Raw genomic sequence first — 19,458 nt, 5'->3', positions numbered from 1 at the left:
TGTTCATTTGCAATGTATGGTTTAGAACTTGACGCTCGATCTCCTTGGTTTTCAGAGCTGATCTGTAATTCTATATGCCATGAAAATGAAGACTATCCTTTTATAACCTCTCTGCTAAACGCTCTTTTAAGGATTTTGAAGATTATAGAAACTATTATTTATATGTAGTTTTGTTCTCTTAAAATAATGAAAAGTTGTAACTTTTTATTAGACCGCTGAAAACTCTTGCTCCATCAGAACTGTTCGGTCTCTCAAATGTGTAATGGAAGCCTTGTAGGGACTGAGCCCAAACTCCAAGCCTAGGGAGTAGCTAGTTTTCCATATCTGCCTCTGGCTGATGTAAGTTGTGCTGGTGTTGAGGCTGATAGAGAAAAAAATCAATTCCTCTTTCTGGCTCTCCCGAGTCCTCATAGACTTACTGTCCACAGAGCAGATTTGGCGGCTGCTTCAGCCCGCATCTTACTGGTGGTTCTAAGATTTGTTATAACTGAACCCTACAGACCACCAAACCATACAACAGTGTCAGGGCCATGGCTCTCGGGCCTCTGTCTCTCAGGTTCTCATTTCATATGTACAGACGATCACCAGCGGCCTATCGCTGTCCTCACTAGCTCTCACTGAGCCCTGTTAAGCTTAAGGGTCTTAAACCTGGTGTGTTCCCCATGGTGGCCTTGAACTTGTGAGCCTGCTTGTCTAGTCATGGCAGGTCTGAAGTTTTTCGTTTGCATTGAGCATAGATGGGCACTCAGCCACACACTGTGTAGCCAGAGACTGTTTAAAGACGAGCGGGTCCTGTTTGTTTCATTTGCTGGTTTGTTGCTTTTTCAGTGTCACTCTGCATCCCTGGCCGGGCTAGGACTCCCTCTGTAGCCCAGGCTGATTTTTAACTCACCCTCTTCCTACCACAACCTCCAGATGTTGTAATTACTGCCCAGCTAGGTTGGTGCTTCCAAAAGTCCTCATGGCATGGTTTAGCGTCCATGCTGTCAGTTAACTTCCAGAGAGCGTATTTTGCCCTTGTATACAATGCCCTCTTTTCTTATGTGGATAACCACTGTTCATTGTGTCTGCTCACTTGTTTGACCTTTGTGTATCACCCTGCTGGGGCCTGGTGCTGTGTTCTTGCATAAAAATATATGTAAATCATGTTTCTTGCTCTCAAGGAAAGGATGACCTTTGCTAGAAATCAGTAAGCAAACACCTACACTGGGTGGTGAATAGAGGCTCGAATTAGCTGTAATAACTGAGTGGGTGGTGCAGCTCTGTGGGGGCCTGTGATAAAGGGCACCAGCCTGAAGAGTCTGTCCATGGGAGCCTGAGCAGGTCCTTTGGGAGTAAGGATGGCTTGGCCATCGGATGGTGCAGGAGAGCATTCTAGGCATGGGGATTTTCTCAGTTAGAGTTTTGCTGCTGTGAACAGACACCATGACCAAGTCAACTCTCATAAGGACAGCGTTTAATTGGGGCTGGCTTATAGGTTCAGAGGTTCAGTTTATAATCATCAAGGCGGGAGCATGGCAGCATCCTGTCAGGCATGGTGTAGGCGCGGTTGAGAGTTCTACATCTTCATCTGAAGCTGCTATGAGGAGACTCAGTTCCAGGCAGCTAGGACGAGGGTCTCAAAGTTCACACCCACAATGACCTACCTACGCAAAAAAAGGCCGCACCTCCAAATAGTGCCACTCCCTGGACCGCGCATACTGCACCACATGGATTAACAGGTGTAATTATGTGGAAGGGTGGAAGTGGGTGACATGTTTGCCTTGCATGGTGGGTACAGAAATATTCTTCAGCGAGTGGGGTAAGGTGGACTCTCTTGGATAGAGTTCTGTTTGCAATATGTTGCAATGTTTTGTCTTTGAGAGCATATTTGGAGGTCTGTCAGGGGAATGCGATTACTCTGTACCCTGGACACCCAGGCAGCCAGATTACCCAAATCAACCCTGACAGTCCATGGTGTAACAGATGTCTCAGCTAGATCGTCGTCATACCTGGGTTTGTGTCCTTGAATTGTGGTAAAGGATGTGTACCAAAAATTACTATCTTAGCCATTTTTAAATGTAAAATCGTGCAGGGATGAGTATTGGTGAACAGACACTGCCACAAACCAGTTCCAGGTGTAAGCTTGGAATACACACACACACACACACACACACACACACACACACACACACACAGAGCATCACACACATACACACACACAGAGCATCACACACACACACTCACACACACACATACACACACAGAGCATCACATACATACACACAGAGCATCACACACACACACACACAGAGCATCACATACATACACACAGAGCATCACACACACACACACACACACACACACACACACACACACACACACGAGTTTGTTTCAAAAAAATTTCCAAATTAACAAAACTCTCTGAAGCTGAACCCATAATGTACTAGCTCCCTACTTTCCCCACCTCAGTTCCTGGAATCAACCCCACTGCCATCTGCATTAAAAATTTGATAATCCTGGACACTTAATAAGGGTGGACTCACAAAATAATTGTGCTTTTGTAACTAGTTTATTTCACTTAGCACAACTGCCTTCTCTTTAAGACTGAATAGCGTTCTTCTGTCTACATGGATAACATTTGGTGTGTCCATTCATCCATCACCAACACGGTCACTTCCAACTTTTAACTATCATGAACGGTGATGTTATGGACGTGGCTGCACTTGGCTTACTCTCAGTAAGTATAGACGTCTTTCATGAAAACCCTTTATGTTATGGTCATCTCTTCAGGGGTATTCACTGTAGAGATGTGCTCATGTTCAGAAAAGCAAAACTATAGGCAGAGTAAATGACTGGAAGCACTTTCAGAATTCACCAGCAAAATCCCCATGCTTGGGTCTGGGGAGATGCTCAGTGGGTAAAGTGCTAGCTGTCCATAAAGTGCTAGCTGTCCAAGCCTAAGGATCTGGGTTCAGATCTCAAGCACTCAGATACAAAAGAGAAGAAACAGAAAACATGTCAGTTCACGTCTGTAAGTCCAGTACTGACTAGGGATGTAGAGCCAGGAAGATCCCTGGGACTTGCTGGCTAGCTAGTCTCACTGAAACAGTGAGCTCCAGGTTCTGTCGCAAAAAATAAGATGGAAACCTGGCATGGTGGCCCACACCTTTAATCCTAACAGTCAGGAGGTAGGGGCAGGAGGATCTCTGTAAGTTCGAGGCCAGCCTGGTCTACAAAGTGAGTCCCAGGATAGCCAGAACAATTGTACAGAAAACACACACACACACACACACACACACACACACACACACACTTCTCTCTCTCTCTCTCTCACACACACACACACACACACACACACACACTCTCTCTCTCTCTCTCTCTCTCTCTCACACACACACACACACACACACACACACACACACACACACACACACACACACTTTTTGGCCATTTACAGAAAGCAAATCAGTCTTCTCCTGGCCGGTCAACCAGTTATGTTTGCCTTTACAAACACATGAACGCCGACCCTTCAGCACCCCATGGCTTACATCCGTAGGAAGGAGAAGGGCCAAAGTATTTCTTATCAAGGTGTCCTTAGAAGTGAAAAAAAATATCATCTGTTAAAAACAAATTCAGTATTATCATCCATGGATTCTTCAGGGAGCAGTGCGTTGCTGTGATATCTACAGATGAGTATGTGTGGAGTGTCTAGTAGCCGTAACCCTGTCCCTGGCTCTGAAGTTGCTCTGTGACCTCTCTTTCCAGTGTCACTTTGTTCTTTCAGTAGCTGTCAATCTCAGCTGCTTCACTTGCCCTGCTGCTGCCCTGCTTCCTGACTACCTGTCCTTCCTCAGCTACCTGGACTGAGACCAGGACACATGGTTTTAGGAGGCAGGTCTAGGAATCCAGGAGGTTCTCAGGAACCAGAATCCTGGTCTAGAGGCAGCTGTGGCTTCTAGCCAGTGTTCTTATTCCTGAGGGCTTCCTCTTGATTCCTTTTTTAAAGAAGATTCATTCATTCATTCATTCATTTATTTATTTAATGTATGTGAGTACACTGTCACTGTCCTCAGACACACCAGAAGAGGGCATCGGACCCCATTCTAGATGATTGTGAGCCACCATGTGTTTGCTGGGATTTGAACTCAGGACCTATGGAAGAGCACTCAGTGCTCTTAACCGCTAAGCCATCTCTCCAGCCCCCTCTTGATTCCTTTTGATGTCAAGCCAGCGTCTCCCTCCTGGGCCTCCCTGCCTGACACAACACACTAAATTCTAGGGCCTTTATCCCAATACAAGATCCCAAGTCTGTTTATGAACCTCAGACAGTTTCCTTTGGACATTCCAGTGTTGTGTGGTTAGTGGTCCAGGACTTCGTATTGTTTGGTTCCCTCAAATGTTAGGTCCTAGGGGTTTAATGTGGCCAGCAAGGCGAATGTGTCAAAACAGTCTGGCCACAGTGGGTGGAGGGCCAGGCCTGTTGGCGTGTACTCTGATGCTGGCTGGAGCCGCAGCTGGTGGCACCAGCAACTGTGTTTTCTCTTCAGCCCCTGGCAACTCCTGAGCACATTAGATTCCGGTCTCAAGGAACACAGATGCTTCCTCCAAGCCAGCTTACCCACACAGCACTTACTTGAGAGCGGCAGTGACTGGGAAAAAAGAAGACTTGATTCTGAGAGCCCCTTCCCTCTCTCTTCCCCTGGTCACTCTGTTATCCTCCTCTCCTCTCCAAATCCATTCGTTTCCCCGCTAATGGGCCTGAAAGCCAGCCTGTCTACGGGAAGTGTGATTGCCTTCTAAAGAAATGGCGTAATGAGAAATATTTATGCATCCGGCTTTCATGGCCCGGGTTCCCAGCAGAGGTGCAGCTTCATTCTAACTCTGCAGGTGGAAAGCGGTTGGGACATCAGGAGGCAGGTGGGATAATGCAGAGTGTGACGAAGCTCAGAGTGTGACAAAGCTTAGAACCCTTGCCAGCAGCTAGCAGCTGTGCTGGGACCTGGAGGCCTGCTTCCTGCTTCTCCTGTCCCTTTTCATGTTGAAGCACTCCAGAGCGTCCTGCCAGCTGTTAGAAGAAGCACCCGTGTTACCAATGCCACCGTTCTGGGAGAAAATTGGGTCTCACTTTTTTGTGAAGTCATTGTGCCTACAGACCTGTAAGAGCCCTATGTATGGGGGGGATAAGTGTCTGCATGGTGGTGAAGGCAAAGAGTGCTTTCCAACTGTAACAGTTTAGTTCTGTTTTGTGGCTTTGTTGTTGTTTACATTTACGTGTGTGTGTGTGTGTATGTATGTATGTTTATGTGTGTGTGTGTGTGTGTGTGTGCACGTGCACACACATGTGCTCGCATGATCATGTGCACTTGCAGATGCCGCATAGCACACAGGAAGGTCAGAGGGTAACTTGCAATAGAGTTTCTTTTTCCTCCATCAGGTAGGGTCTGGGAATTGAACCCAGGTTACTAGGTTGATGGCAAGCACCCCAACCACTGAGTCATCTCAAGTCCTGTACATAATTGTGTGGTTTGTCTTGTTTGCTTCGTTGGCTTTTGTTTATTGTTGTTCTCTTGTGGCTTGCTTTTCTTTGTTTGCCTTTGAGATATGGTCTCTTTAGGTAACGCAAGATGGCTCGGAACTCTTTCTGTAGACCAGAATGACATAGAACTCCTAGGGATCTGCCTGCCCATACCTCCTGAGTGCAGAGATTAAAGGCATGGGCACCAGAGTTAGCATATTTGGTTTTGAAGATGGAGGAACTAAAAGACATACCCAAGCATCAAATCACAAACTGGAAAGGTATAGGTAAAATTCAGAAACACAGCAAGGAGCTAGCCAGGTACCTCCTTCTAGGCTTTCAAGATGGATTGTGTTTGGTCCCAGAGAGAGTTAATTCATCAGAGAAGTGATCAAATAGGAAAGACATGTAGCCAACTGCAAGAGTCTTCGTGAAATAGGAGACACCTGTGTTTGGCTTAGCGGGCAATTAATTATCTAGAATTGGGGCTCTGGGTGGGGAGATGCTCAAAGCGCTTGACCTTGAAAGCGTGGAAACCTGAGTTTGATCCTCACAACCCATGTAAAACAGTCAGGCATGGTGGCATGTGCTTGTAATCGCAGCACTTAGGAGGTAGAGTCATCCCTGGGTTTCACTGGCCAGCCAGCCAGATCAGCAAGTTCTGGGCCAATGCAAGGCAGCTCTCTCCCGAGGAATGAAGTCTGAGGTTGACTGCTGGTCTTCACACGCATGCGTACACACAGGCACCCACACTCATTCATACACACCCAAACGGAATAAAATTCAAAGTAGAGGAAATTACATAGTGCTTGGCAGAAGTGGGTACTTGGTATTTCTGCGTTAGTTTTGTTGCTGTAAAAGAGAAAAAAGCAAGTATGTAAGGGAATGTGAACGGGAGGAAACCAAAGACAAAAGCAGTTGAGACTGACCTCCAGGGGCCATGTTTTACCCTTCCCTGGGTCTTTCTAGCTCGTGTGCCCCTAGCTTCTGCCAGAGTTTATTGGCATGCCTCTTTAGCATGAGAGTGGCTTCAGGAACAGCCCTAACTTTCAGGACTTGTTCAGAAAGGAGTGCAGCTGGAAGGTGTGTTTATTCAAGTTCAAGTAAGCGGAGGTAAATGCAGGCGTGGTCAGGAACTGTGGCTGGTTCGCCTCTCCTGGTCGGCGGAGGGCCAAAGTCAGCTGTATTATGAATTGCCAAGGCTGTTTTCTTACCCAAGGTCATTTTAGTTCATCCAGTCTGCAGCTGAGCAGAATGCTGCAGTCCAGAGAGAAACGGAATTGGAGTCCTTCCCCAGGTGCCTGCTAAGCAGAACCAGTCCTACCCACTACTGGGACTCATGCTTCAGAGCCAGAGGGCACTGTGTTATGAACCTGAGATCCAGTCCCAAGCTGGACTCCATCTCACCCTTTCACACACATACCACCCTCTTCTTTCCTTTCATTCTCCATTAGATTCCGACTGAAATAGACTTTTGCTCTCTGCAGTGGAATTGCTACCTGGGTTTGTCCTTCTTCCATGTACCTAGGATAAGAAGCAGACCAGGGTAGACTGATTGGGGGTAGGGGGATGGGGCCATCAGATGAGAGATGTAGGATGTTGACACCTAGAGTTTATTGAGCTGTGATCTATAATGTGTGCTGATAATAGAAAGAATGACATACGACCTTGTCTAAAGGAGTAGGTAGTTAACAGCTATCAGCATTGTATGCAGAACAACAGAATGATTACCAAAAATTTGGTGGAAGGGACAGACTGTAGATAATGGGGACGTGTCTGTTTGCTTACATGTGTTATTTGTATGTTTACATGTATATGAAAGTCAGAGGACAACTTTATAGAGTTGGTTCTCTCCTTCCATTTTTATGTGCATACCAGGGATGGAACTCAAGTCACCAGGTTTGCTCGGTCAGTGGCTTTAGAAGCCCAGTCTGGCTTCAACTTGTTCTCTAACATAGGAAGACCTTTGGTTTCTGCTTCCCCTGCCTCCAGCTCCCAAATGCTGAAACCAAAGCTGTGTAGCACCACACTTCCTGCATGGCAGGCCAGCACTATTCCAATCGAGCCACATCCCCACCTTGAAATCCCTCGAGATCTGAGTGCTAGAGGGCATGGCCAGGGATGGAAGGCTCTGTCTGATTCTGGTAAGGTTTTCAATGTGGGTTACGTCATCCTTCCAGTGGGATAGACGACTTAGATTCCTATCAACATACTCACTGTTGAGATCATTGACTTTTAGGAGCTCATCAAGGAACTAGGGACCTGTAGCCAGGCCCAGATGGTGGCATGGTAGGAGGTCTTGGCTCTGGGTCTGAGGTTACTGATTACTTACTTTAGCCTGTATCATACATGTTTGATTGAGAACTTCCCATGGGAATTGTTTTTATGTGGTGACACTAAGATGGAGACCAAATGGAAGTGTTTGTATGTGTTCTTGTTGTTGTTTTTTTTTTTTTTTTTTTTTTGGAGACAAGGCCTCATCCTGTAGGCAAGGTGAGCCTTGGAGTTCACTATGTAATTCAGGCTGGCCTCAAACTCATGCCGACCTTCCCTCACCAGCCTCTTGAGTGCTGGAATTACAGGCATTGAGCATCTCAAATGGTTTTACTAAACTGGAGGAGTTCTCAGAATGGGGTTCATTAAGGAAGATGATGAATTAGACCAACTAGAAAGAAACATCTGTACAAGCATTAAAGGTGGTTACAATTGGAGAAATATAATGGAAAGACTCGAGGTGTAGGCTGTGTGAGTGTTCTGTAGCAGTGCACACTGGTGGTTGGAAGGGCCTGTCCAGGACTTCAAATGTGAAGGTAAAACATGGAGGTGTGAGGCAACGTGAGCTGTATGCTAGCATTGCTCTGTCCCCCAACCTCCCAATTCCTTCCAGCTTGACGGTCTTCAAGGGGAGGTTTAGAGTCTGACTCATAGGTAAAGGGAGTTGGAGATGGAACTCCTAGAGAATAATTTAGAATTTTCAGGGTTGTTTTTGGTTTGTTTGTTTGTTCCTTGTATAGAAAGCCCTGGTATGAAGGCCCCTAATCTTCACTGGGAATATAATGGGGTGTGTATGTGTGTGTGTGTGTGTGTGTGTGTGTGTGTGTGTGTGTGTGTGTGTGCAGCATTTGGTTAGACACAAGAAGTACTTGCCTGACAGTCATTAAATGGTAGGATGGATTATTGAGGAAAGGTTTTAGTATATAGAGGAGACTTCCAAAGCATACTGTTATTTGAGTCTCATTGGAATGGCTCAGGTCCTTCTTAGGATGTTTTGGGTCTATCCCTTTGACCTTGGTGATGACCAAGTCGGGGAACTGGTGACTACTCAGGCCCCTGTTCTAACTTCAAGGTTGCCCCAGAACCTTCCCCGCAGTTGTCCCTGTGCTCATCCCTCCCCAAAGATGCTTGTTATGCCACAGACCGCATAGCCCCGTAGCCCTCGTTGCCAGCCCAGAGGCAGGCTGTGGCTCTGCAGATGGGTTGGTCTAAGCTGAAGCCACTCTTCTGTTCTCTCTCTGCAGTACGAGTTTAAAGCCAAGAACATCAAGAAGAAGAAAGTAAGCATCATGGTCTCCGTGGACGGTGTCAAAGTGATTCTGAAGAAGAAGAAGAAGGTGAGTGGCTGAACCAGAAGCTGGCAAGCGAGGCATGGGATACCTTTCCCTTCTGGGACATTATCTCTTCTTTTAGCTCAAGCAGAGCAAGGCAGGGGCCAGTGGCCCAGTGAACTTTGGGTCTCAATAACTCATAGCCTGTGGGTCATTTCCAGCATCCTCATCTTCAATGCCTCTTTTCCCTTTGTATATCTTTTCCTTTAAGTGTGTGTGTGAGTGTGTGTGTGTGTGTGTGTGTGTGTGTGTGTGTGTGTGTGTGTGTGTGTGTGTGTGTGTTGAGATAGGATCTCACTTTGCAGTCTATTCTGGATTCCGATTTGTAGGTCTCCCGCTTCAGCCTCCTGAGCCTGAGAGAACAGGCAGACAATCGTAGCTGGTCTCTCTGAGTCTCCATAGTGGGAGGTACTTCCACATTAAGCGATACATGTAGAGCATCCCTCCCTCAACTGAAATCCCAGCTGCTTCAGAATTTGACATTGTTGGGGTGTCATGTCCGTACTCGAAAAGTTTCTGAGGTTGGAGCATTTTAGAGTTCAGATGTTCAAGACTGGTCAGGTCTATAAAAGTAGTTTCAGGTGAGCATCCCCTCCCCGAACCCTCTGAACTGTGAGACTTGCTAGCATTAAATGTAGCTAGAGATCAACACGCAATTAGTAACACGTTTCAAGCACCTGAGAGGAGACAGCCACCTGGAACAACACTCAACCCCGCTGCACTGCAGCCCCCATTTAAGTGACCCGTGGCTTTCTTTCACAGCTGATGCCACGGGGACATCCTTAGTGCCTCCTCTCTACTCCCACACATCTGCACACTGTGCACAGCCATGGAGAGGGCTAGAGTATCTCCCTCTGGGGAGCTCTTGAGTAAGAGACTTGATGAAGCAAGTGGATGCCTATTAAGTCTCTGGGCTTGAAATTATAAGGGAGATGATGCTCTCTTGAGTAAGATATATTTTTGGAGTCGGTGAAACCAGCACAACTCATGTGCCTGGTTCAGGGAGACTGGTTTCTGTCTTTGTGTTGTTGGATTGCTGGTCTCAGCCTTTCGCATGAGGGGAGTTGGTGGCTCGGCACCCTCCACTGATAAAATCATTCGTGAATATTTCCCAGGTGACAGGATGTGTTCACACCCTTTGTCACAAACAGCCTTTCATCAGCCACTGTGGCCATTTCCTTGGCTAGCGATTTCCTCACAGACTTCCCTCATCTCTTTGCCGGAGACTGAGTTATTAGTCTTTCAAGCCACAAAATCCAGACAGGGAGCGCTGTAGAAGGAGCTGGGAAGACCAGAGGAGACTAAGGATGCAGAGTGCTCCAAAATCTATCTTCCGGATGTGCTGTGGTTAAGGAAGTCAGGGACACACTGCAGCCGGGGCTGCCTGCACAAGATGCACACAGAGGAGCAACAGGACAAGAGGGTAGGAAGAGGTCAACTAGGAAGAAAGAGAAGATCAACAGGAATGGGAAGGAGGCAAGAGAGGGTAACAGGGTGGTGATGATCACAATATATGGTATATAAGTAAGAAATCATCAGAAATAAAAAAGGAAGAAAAATGCATAATAAATGTATTCCTCTGACTTTAAAAAGTATCAAGACTTACAGTTTTGAAGTTATGACCCTCAGGATGCGAAGTGAAATTGACCAATTCAAGGCGGTAGATGAACCAAGAGTTTCTTAATCTACTCTGAAATAGAATTATCTCCTGGATCAATGAGTATCCTGACAAGCACCTATTTCCTACCAATTGGAGGCAAACCACATGAGAAGGCAAATCAGTACAGGCTTCTGGGTGGGCACCGAAGTGGACCAGGTCTACCTTTTTTACAGTCAGGAATGGTGGGACTACCTGATGCTCATAATGTCCTTGTTGGGGGATACAATCTGTCTTAGTTAGGGTTTTACTGCTGTGAATAGACACCATGACCAAAGCAAGTCTTATAAAGGACAACATTTAATTGGGGCTGGCTTACAGGTTCAGAAGTTCAGTCCATTAACATCAAGGTGGGAGCATGGCAGCATCCAGGTAGACATGGTGCAGGAGGAGCTGAGTTCTACATCTTCATCTGAAGGCTGCTAGTGGAAGACTGACTTCCAGGCAGCTAAGATGAGGGTCTTAAAGCCCACACCCACAGTAACATACGTAGTCCAACAAAGCCACACCTACTCCAACAGGGCTGCCCCTTCTAATAGTGCCACTCCCTGGGCCAAGCATATACAAACCATCACACAATCCTTCAAGTCTGTTTGACAGTTCTGACCAAGACTTCTTTCTGTTTATCTATGACTGATACTCCAAAAATCTTGCCACCACCCTACTGTGCATGTTATTTCTAGTTAGGCCCTTGGGAACTATTATGTCCCCATTGGATAACTTAGGGTACCCCGCTATCATCCACGATGGAGTGACTTCAGGTCACTTAAAGGATAGTCTTATTTCTCATCTCATCCCCACTCCCTTGTATCAGGTACCATGCATGGTGCCAGCTCCATCATGTATTGGAACACAGGTTAGATCCCACACTGACAAGGGCGGCAGGATGCTGGGGGTGTTACCTGGGAGAGAGGCCACCCCCTCTTTCCCTAAGTACATGAAAGCTAAGCTAGAGCACGTCCCTGAGGGAGACCTGGGGACCTGTGACTCACTCTGAAACTGCATGCTTGGTAATCTCGAGCATTTGCCCTTCTGCCCCAGGACGGAGGCCGCATAGCAGGTCAGTCCTAGATCTGACTCTTCCCAAGCCAGCTTGGGAAAAAGGAGCCTCCTATCTGCTTTCCTCCGCCCACGCCTGGTGTCCATTTCAGGCCCGACTGTGATGTGGATAATGCCTTTAATCACTGTGTGCATATCCTGCCGCCGCTGGCAGATGAACGCACATTAGCATTCGCAGTAATCAGCCTTTTTGTCATCTGCTTCCCACGTGACAGCCCTGGTAGCTGAGAGCACTGCCACCAAGCTCAGGCCTACACGCTTTCTCTCTTAGAGCTGAGAAGGCTGTGACGTGCTACCATGTAGATGTTCCCTTTTCTACAAGGAGGTGGGCAAGTGCTGGGGTGGTCACCGGGCTTGAGGCCTGACCCTCTTGCCAGCTTACCACAGGCAGAGCAGCAGCTCGGCTTGTGCGCAGCCCGGCGTGCCTGCCTAGTACTCAGTAACTAGCTCGTAAGATGCTGAATTGTCCCCCTCTCGTACAAGAAGCATTTTGGGTTCCACCGGGTCAATGTGACATGCTGGAAGGAACCGTTGGCAGAGGCGAGAAGACCCGGGTTCTGGTCCTGGCAGCACCCTTCCTGACCTATGTTCTGAGCAATTCATTTGGAGCCTTTAACTGGGAAGCAAAGGACTGGCATAGTGGGGATTTTTGTCAGTGTTTCAGTTCAGATCTCAGCACGAGCTGTGGAGCCATGCTTTTGAGATAAATATATATCGTATATATAAATCCAGGTCACCTGACCATCCTCAAGCCTCTGACAACAGAATGGGCCATGGAGAAAGCAGACAGACCTCAGAGGCTAATGGGTGGCCATATTGTTTCAGTCTTCTGGGGATACTCTGGGGTCACACAACTCCCAGAACTCCCCTTTGTCTTAAAACTATCTATAACTGATCGATGGTGAAGTTCTTCCCACCAGAGGAGATGTCTCTTAAAAGGGGCCCCTGCCTGCTAGTGAGCTTTAGAAGGGCAGGGAGATTTTGTGAGTTCAGCACTTTCCTGGATGGCTGGACGTTTCTAGAATATTTTCATTACCTGTGGCTCTTGGCTAGCTAGATGAATGAATGCTATCTGTGTGTAGTGGAGTCTTGAACTCCAGAAGAAATTAGCAGTGGGATATGTAGTGGCATCTTAAGGTGTTTCCTTAGGTCATCACGCCGTTGTCCTTTTCTGTCAGTATGTCAGTTTAAGGCTGAGCAGGGACCAGTAGGGTTTGGTCCCCAGGACCAATGTAAAGAAGCTGAGCATGGGGGCTTGAGAGGGCTCAGTGGACAAAGAGCTTGCTGTCCAGTAAAGACTGGAGTTCGAGATCCCAAACACCTGGGTAAAATCCAGACAAGGATGTTGGGTGTCTGTAACCCAGCACTTGGCAAATGGAGACAAGTGTCCTGGCTGGCTAGACAAGTTGGAGTCAGTGAACTATAGCTTCAGTGAAAGACTGCCTCAATAAATAGAGTACAACGGCAGACGTTAACTCTGGACTTTTACATGTGCACATATGCAGATGTACACATATTCACCTAGACACATGCGAAACATATATGAACGTGTGCTACATACATACACCCCATGAATAAAACAGAGCATGCTACCATCCCAGCAGTGCATGCAGGTGCATCCCTGGGACTTACCTCTGCCAGCCTAACCTCTCTGTAGAACTGCAGGCCATGGATAGACCCTGTCTCAAAATCTCCTGAGGAGTAACATGCCTGGACTGACATGTGCAAGGATTTTAGCCATGCGCGCGTGTGCACGCACACCCCACAATCTGAGAAGGATCCCTTTACTTGGATTTGTCTGGGAGACTCAGATCTTCATACATATCCCACTAGCTCGGGCAGTAGCTAGACATGATGCATCTCATTGCAGAGTAAAAACCATCCTTTTGGTTTTGCTAACAAGCATCCAGGAACGCTCTCTCCCTGAACCGATGCCCGCAGATAATGAATCTTAAGTTGAATTAGTATCATAAGCTCGGTTGCTAAGATAATTGGCTTTGCTTTGATGTCTTCCAATCAGAACATCATTTTCAATGTTCAGGAAGGCCCAAGTAGTTATCTTTTCTGTGTGCTAATCATAGTTATTAATTATAATCCCAGAATCACACTAGAGCACCATTTGCTGGGGAGTAGAATCCTAAGATTAACCTTGATCTTCAGCCAAGGGATTTTTCTGTTAAACAGCTCGGTCCCATGTGATTTCTTCAGTAAACCACTAACTTTGCTGAGATTGCTAAGGTGACAGATTGGCATTGAAGACAGGTGGCTTGAACATTCTAATAAACAAATACCATCGCTCTGCCATGTCCTGGGAACTACAGGACAGATGCATAGAGGAATTATGGGTATGCACATGTGCTTTGTGGCTTTGCTTTGGTTTTGTTCTCTCTCATCCCGCTTTCCAAAGTAGATGAGATAGGATGTTAGAGAAGACACATACACCGGTGTGGAAAGAGGGAGGGAGGAAGGGAGGGATGGACAGGAGAGAGAGAGAGAGAGAGGAGAGAGAGAGAGAGAGAGAGGGAGAGAGAGAGAGAGAGAGAGAGAGAGAGGGATTATATGTATACGATTTGTAAGTATGTACACATATGCATGGAGGGCAGAGGTCAACGCTGAATATTTCCTATCATTCTCTACCTTATTTTTGAGATATAGTTTCTCACTGATATTAGGACTCATAGATTTCACTTGCGTGATCCCCTGCCTCTGCCTTCCCAACACTAATGTTATAGGCATGTGCTTTTTGGTGCCTTTTGTATGGGTGCTGGGAATCCAAATTCAGGTCCCTAATGCTTACGGACCAGACATTTTCCTGAATGAGTCATCTCTACAGCCTTAAAATAGCCATTTCTTTTTTTAAAAAAATATTACATTTGTGTATGTATGTGTGTGTTATCTGTCTGTCTCTCTATCTGTCCATCTATCATGTCTAGGAATCCAAACTCAGGTCCATAGCATATTTGACATTAGCCATTTTCTCAGCCCCAAATTAAATGTTTCTTAAAAACATTTTTTATCACATCTCTGTGTGTATGCATGCACACATGCGCATGAAAACTAGGGAGAGCAGGTTGACAACAAATGCCTTTACTGTTGAACTGCCTTGCCAGCCCCAAATTAACTACCTCTGATGGCACTGCGCTTCCATATAAGGTCCACTTACAGCGCTTACAGAATTGCATTAGAGTTGTTTTGTTGTGTTTGGGGTGCTAAAGAGGTGCCAGCACCTCATTCATTCACATTCAGCATGAATTGAACCACTGACCTATGCTTCCTTCCATCCTCACATTAGAATAATTCATCTCTTTCTCCAGCTGTGTGTGAGCCTCTCGTGGGAAGGGACCATGTCTCTAACATGTTATTTCATCTGCTTTGGAAGTTAGAAAGAGAGGGAACAAAATGACAGCAGTAATTACCCACGATGATGAGAATGCAGCTAATCATAGCATTCACTGGCATTGAGCACCTACGCTGTTCTCGTGGTGTTGGATGGACTCATACTTCCTAAATCCTCACATACCCTATGATGTGCGGACCATTCTGATGCTCTTTTGCCCCACCCCCATTTGTTGTTTTTCCAGACCTGAGGATTGAACTCAGGACCTGACGCATGTCAGGCAAGCATTCTATCACTCACCTACATCCTCAGCCAGATCCAGTCTTTAACTTGTATCACAAGGCCACAGCACCTCACAAGGCAATTATCTTTCTGTCCAAGTGGTAGTGTTACTATGGAAACAAAGAGTGCTTTCTGATCTAATTGGGTAAGAAAAGGAGGCTCTCAAAGTTATAGAACCACAATTTAGAAGGACTTCAGAAAGAATCTGCTTTATGACCCCACCCCTAAGTTGATTAGATGTGGCAAGAGAGGATGAGAGCTAAGTCACCAGGTAGTTGGTGCCAGGACAAGAATGTGAATCCACAGACTAAAGCTGGAACAGGTATCTTCCTGTTGGATTGTGTAGACGGGTGTCTTCCCAATGCATTGTGTAGAAGACAGGTGTCTCCCCAATGCATTGTATAAGACTTTATTTCCTGTTAGTTTTAAAATCACCACAAAAGCGATCCCATGCACCGTGGGAGTTCATTAGCACTTCAGGTTTGAAATGCACCATCCTATGGCCATAGACAGCTCTGAGTGTGGGAGACAGCTTTATTTTCAGTCTAATAACTGTTCACCTACAAGCATGGAAAGTGTGTCAAACAGAGTTTATCTAGCCTGTGTTTATCTCGGCTTGCAGGGCCTTTTATTTTTATTTTAAAATAAGTCGCCATTGATGTCCAGTGAGTGAACAGTACCAAACTTCAGGCTTTAGCATGTGCTTACCTATGATCTCTTATTAGAGATCATATTGTTTAACAAATACATTTCAATAAATAGTCCTTCTCTGCTTTGGGGTTCTTAGGAGAGGGCTTCCAAGATGGCATATAGATTTCTGACATTCAGAAGGAGGAGGGCCATGCTGCTAGTTACTCTTGACTCTGTTTTGCAGTCCTACCTCTGAAACAGATCTCACAGAATAGTTCCTGATACGAGCTTTTGCAAAGACAAAATGGCTGGGGCTTTCTACACAGGATCTGACATGAGTTCAGTACATAGAGGAATGAAGGCTCTGTCTCACGGATGTGCTTACCCCAGCCAGCCGTCAACCACAAATACTATGGGCCCTTCAGCCCAACTCTCTGATGGAAGTGAGACCTTCCTGGCAGTAGAGAGGAAAGCGTTTTTATTTCCTCACCAGAAGTAACAAAGAGAATAGGGTTAAGGAGCAGAAGATAAGGTGGACCATTTACAACAGGTGAAACGGCCTTAGAGAGAAACCATTTGCCCTCGGACCCTCCCTGCTCATCTTTAAAGTGAAGGCTAATTTTAATGTATAGACGGAAGTGTTATGCAGAAGTTGCCTGTTTAAATAGATCAATGGGGGCTAGAGATGTGGTTTAGCCAGTAGTGTCTTTGCCTCGAGTGCACAAAGCCTTGGATTTGCTCTCTTGCACCACACAAACCAGTTGTAGTCCTACTGATCTGTAGTCTTAATATTTTAGAGACAGAGGAGGAAGGATTAGAAGTTTAAGGTTGTCCTTAGCTCTTTATAAGTTCAAGGCTACCCTTGGCTACAAGAGATACTGTTTCAAAACAAAACAAGAAAAGCCAGTAGAAGATCGTGTTTGGAGAGATGGCTCAGCAGGTAAGAACACTGTTGCCCTTGAAGTGGACCCAGGATTCCAGTATCTACATAACCATCTAGAACTCCAGTTCCAGGGGATGTGATGCTCTCTTTTGGCTTCCATGGTCACTAGACATGTACATGGTACACACACACACACACACACACACACACACACACACACACACACACACATGCATGCATGAATATATACATACATGTAGGCAAAACATTCATACATATAAAGAAATATATTTTTTTATTTGAAAACAAAGACTCAATGGGTTTTCCTCCCATAGCAACTAGGAGACATCTGAGAATAAAAAGCGAAACAGGTAAAGGTGAGCTCCCTCTCTGTCCTTGCTGATCTGCCCTGTTAGTCTGAAAAGAAGCAAGTGGCAGGCAAAGGCCTAGAGGGTCAAATGGGGTGGCACCTGGGAAAAGGCAGCTGACTGCCAGATTGTGGGGTTAGATGTTTAGAGAGGTGGTTAGGTTAATAACCTTGGCTGTGGCCCAGCAGTGCCCTGGGAGGCAAGCAGGAGACAAGGAATCAAAGGCAGGAGTCATACACCCGGGACTGCAGAATGGGGTGTGGCTGGAGGCTAACTGTTTGCATGGAGTCAGGTACTGGCTCCACACTCATGGCTGGCCTCCATTCCATCCTATTTGCAGACCTAGTGAGAGGAAAACGTTATCTTTTGGGGACTTTGCTAATCCCTGCCCTTCTGCTCTTAATGCTTGCACTCCTGAAGGTACCGTGTGACACGTGTCTGCGGTGGAAGGAGGTCAAAGGCAGCCCTGTCCCTTGCTCCTCCTATGCTATGAAGGACACCCAGTCCCCAGAGGGCACCTGGAGGGGTGCTGCTGCTGCTGGGATAGAGTCCTGTGCCCCCTCTTCTACGCCTTCATTTCCTGTCTGTCTCAGAGACCACAGCTGGGCCAGGATGGAGAGTAGCAAAACGAAAATGTCCTCACAGCTACCAAGAACCGAAGCCCTATTTTCAAACATTTATATAAGGAGGGAGGGTGGGAGAAGGAGGCTGGCTTTGGCTACAGCTTGGAAGTTATGTGGGCTTGCTGAAGATGGTGGGACCAGTTTGGCTAAAGTAACTGTTCCATTATACTTATCTAGCCTAAGCTTGAAACTAATCTTAATTTGTAATCTTATAAAGCCCACTCCTTTCTTCCTATTTCTTCACCACCACCACCACCACCACCACCACCACCACCACCACCACCACCTCCACCACCACCACCACACCACCACCACATTTTTTCCATGAAAAGAGTATTTTCATTTGGAAAAGTAAGAAGAAAGTGGCTTGTTCATGTTGTTGTCTATCTGTCTTTAAAATGCTTGCAGAATAGAGTTGACAAGGGTTCACTTCAGACTAAGGAGACTAATACTTCTTCAGTCAAGCTGGGTGTATAGCTGGGCGGTGGCATGCTGCAGGAGTCTCTATGCTTAATCCCCTGTGCTGCAGAAACAAAACCCCATCATGTTCTTCAGTTAAAACAGTGCTGTGCATGGGGCTCCCCCTGGGGTAAGCCATTCCCAGCACTGCATGGTTTCTAGATTGCTCCAGGCAGTGGGGCCAGCATTATTCTAAGAACATGAAGACTCAGTTCTGTCCTGACCAGGCTGCCAACCAGGAGCCGCATCTCTCCTTGGTGAACCATGCTTTGGGGGCATTATTTGGAAGAGGTGGGTAGGAAAATTACCAAGAGGAGGAGTTTGATGAGGGGTGCAGACACCTCTGCTCCGATGTTCTGGCCGATGATACTGTGATTAAGACAAAACAAAACCAAAACCAAAACAATGCCTGTGCTTGCCTAAAGGTTCTTAGAGAAGCAAAACCCTGGTGAGGTTCTCCCAAACCCTTTGAGTTACCTTAATCCATTCTTGCCCTCTTCATGAATTTATTGGATTTGCCCAAGGCTCACTGCAAAGGTTTTTTAATGAAGAGGAGAGGATTTTAATGGGAATTTTCAGAAAAAGGAAACTAATTAGGTAGAGGTATTGTTAGAGGTTGCCTTCCTTCTGTGGATATGCTCTGCAGATGTGGGGATAGCACATCTAAAATTAATTTCTGATTTCTACGGTCTCCGCCAGTGTTTGTTGATCCCCGTGAAATTCATACAAGATGCCTGGAGCCTGGGCTTGCCACCATCCTGTCCAAGAATGCCAAAAAAGGGAAATAGCTGTTCTGCACTCTTTTTCCTCTCTGTTCCTTTCTGTTAAAGACAGGATTAGTTGCATTCTTTAAAGTTGCAAAGAAGAGTCCTCCCAAGGTTATCTTTGACTTTGGAGGAACGCTGTTGGGCAGGGAAGAAACATAATCTGGTGCCTGATTTCTCTCTCAGCACTCCAGCCACATTGGTAGAAATGTATGTTGCAGGTCACAGAAACTATCTGCCATCACTGGGGCTCAGAACCCGGAAAGCAGAAATTAAATGGTGCGAGCAGAGGTT

The 19,458-nt window shown here is 46.3% G+C and overlaps 1 protein-coding gene across 2 annotated transcripts in view; it reads left to right on the top strand.

Annotated features, from left to right (window-relative positions):
* The window catches only part of LOC116911004 (carboxyl-terminal PDZ ligand of neuronal nitric oxide synthase protein-like), a 286,728-nt gene that overhangs the window by 189,381 nt on the left and 77,889 nt on the right, over positions 1–19,458 (top strand). For both annotated transcript variants that reach the window (XM_032914731.1, XM_032914730.1), the window contains exon 3: positions 9,016–9,108. In XM_032914731.1, the coding sequence (XP_032770622.1) occupies positions 9,016–9,108 (93 nt within the window). The remainder of the gene's footprint in view (positions 1–9,015; positions 9,109–19,458) is intronic.

The sequence above is a fragment of the Rattus rattus genome, chromosome 10 (assembly GCF_011064425.1).
Source record: "Rattus rattus isolate New Zealand chromosome 10, Rrattus_CSIRO_v1, whole genome shotgun sequence".
Classification (NCBI taxonomy): Eukaryota; Metazoa; Chordata; class Mammalia; order Rodentia; family Muridae; genus Rattus; species Rattus rattus.
The sequence above is the reverse complement of the archived record's forward strand: the minus strand, read 5'-3'. Positions and strand labels throughout refer to the sequence as shown.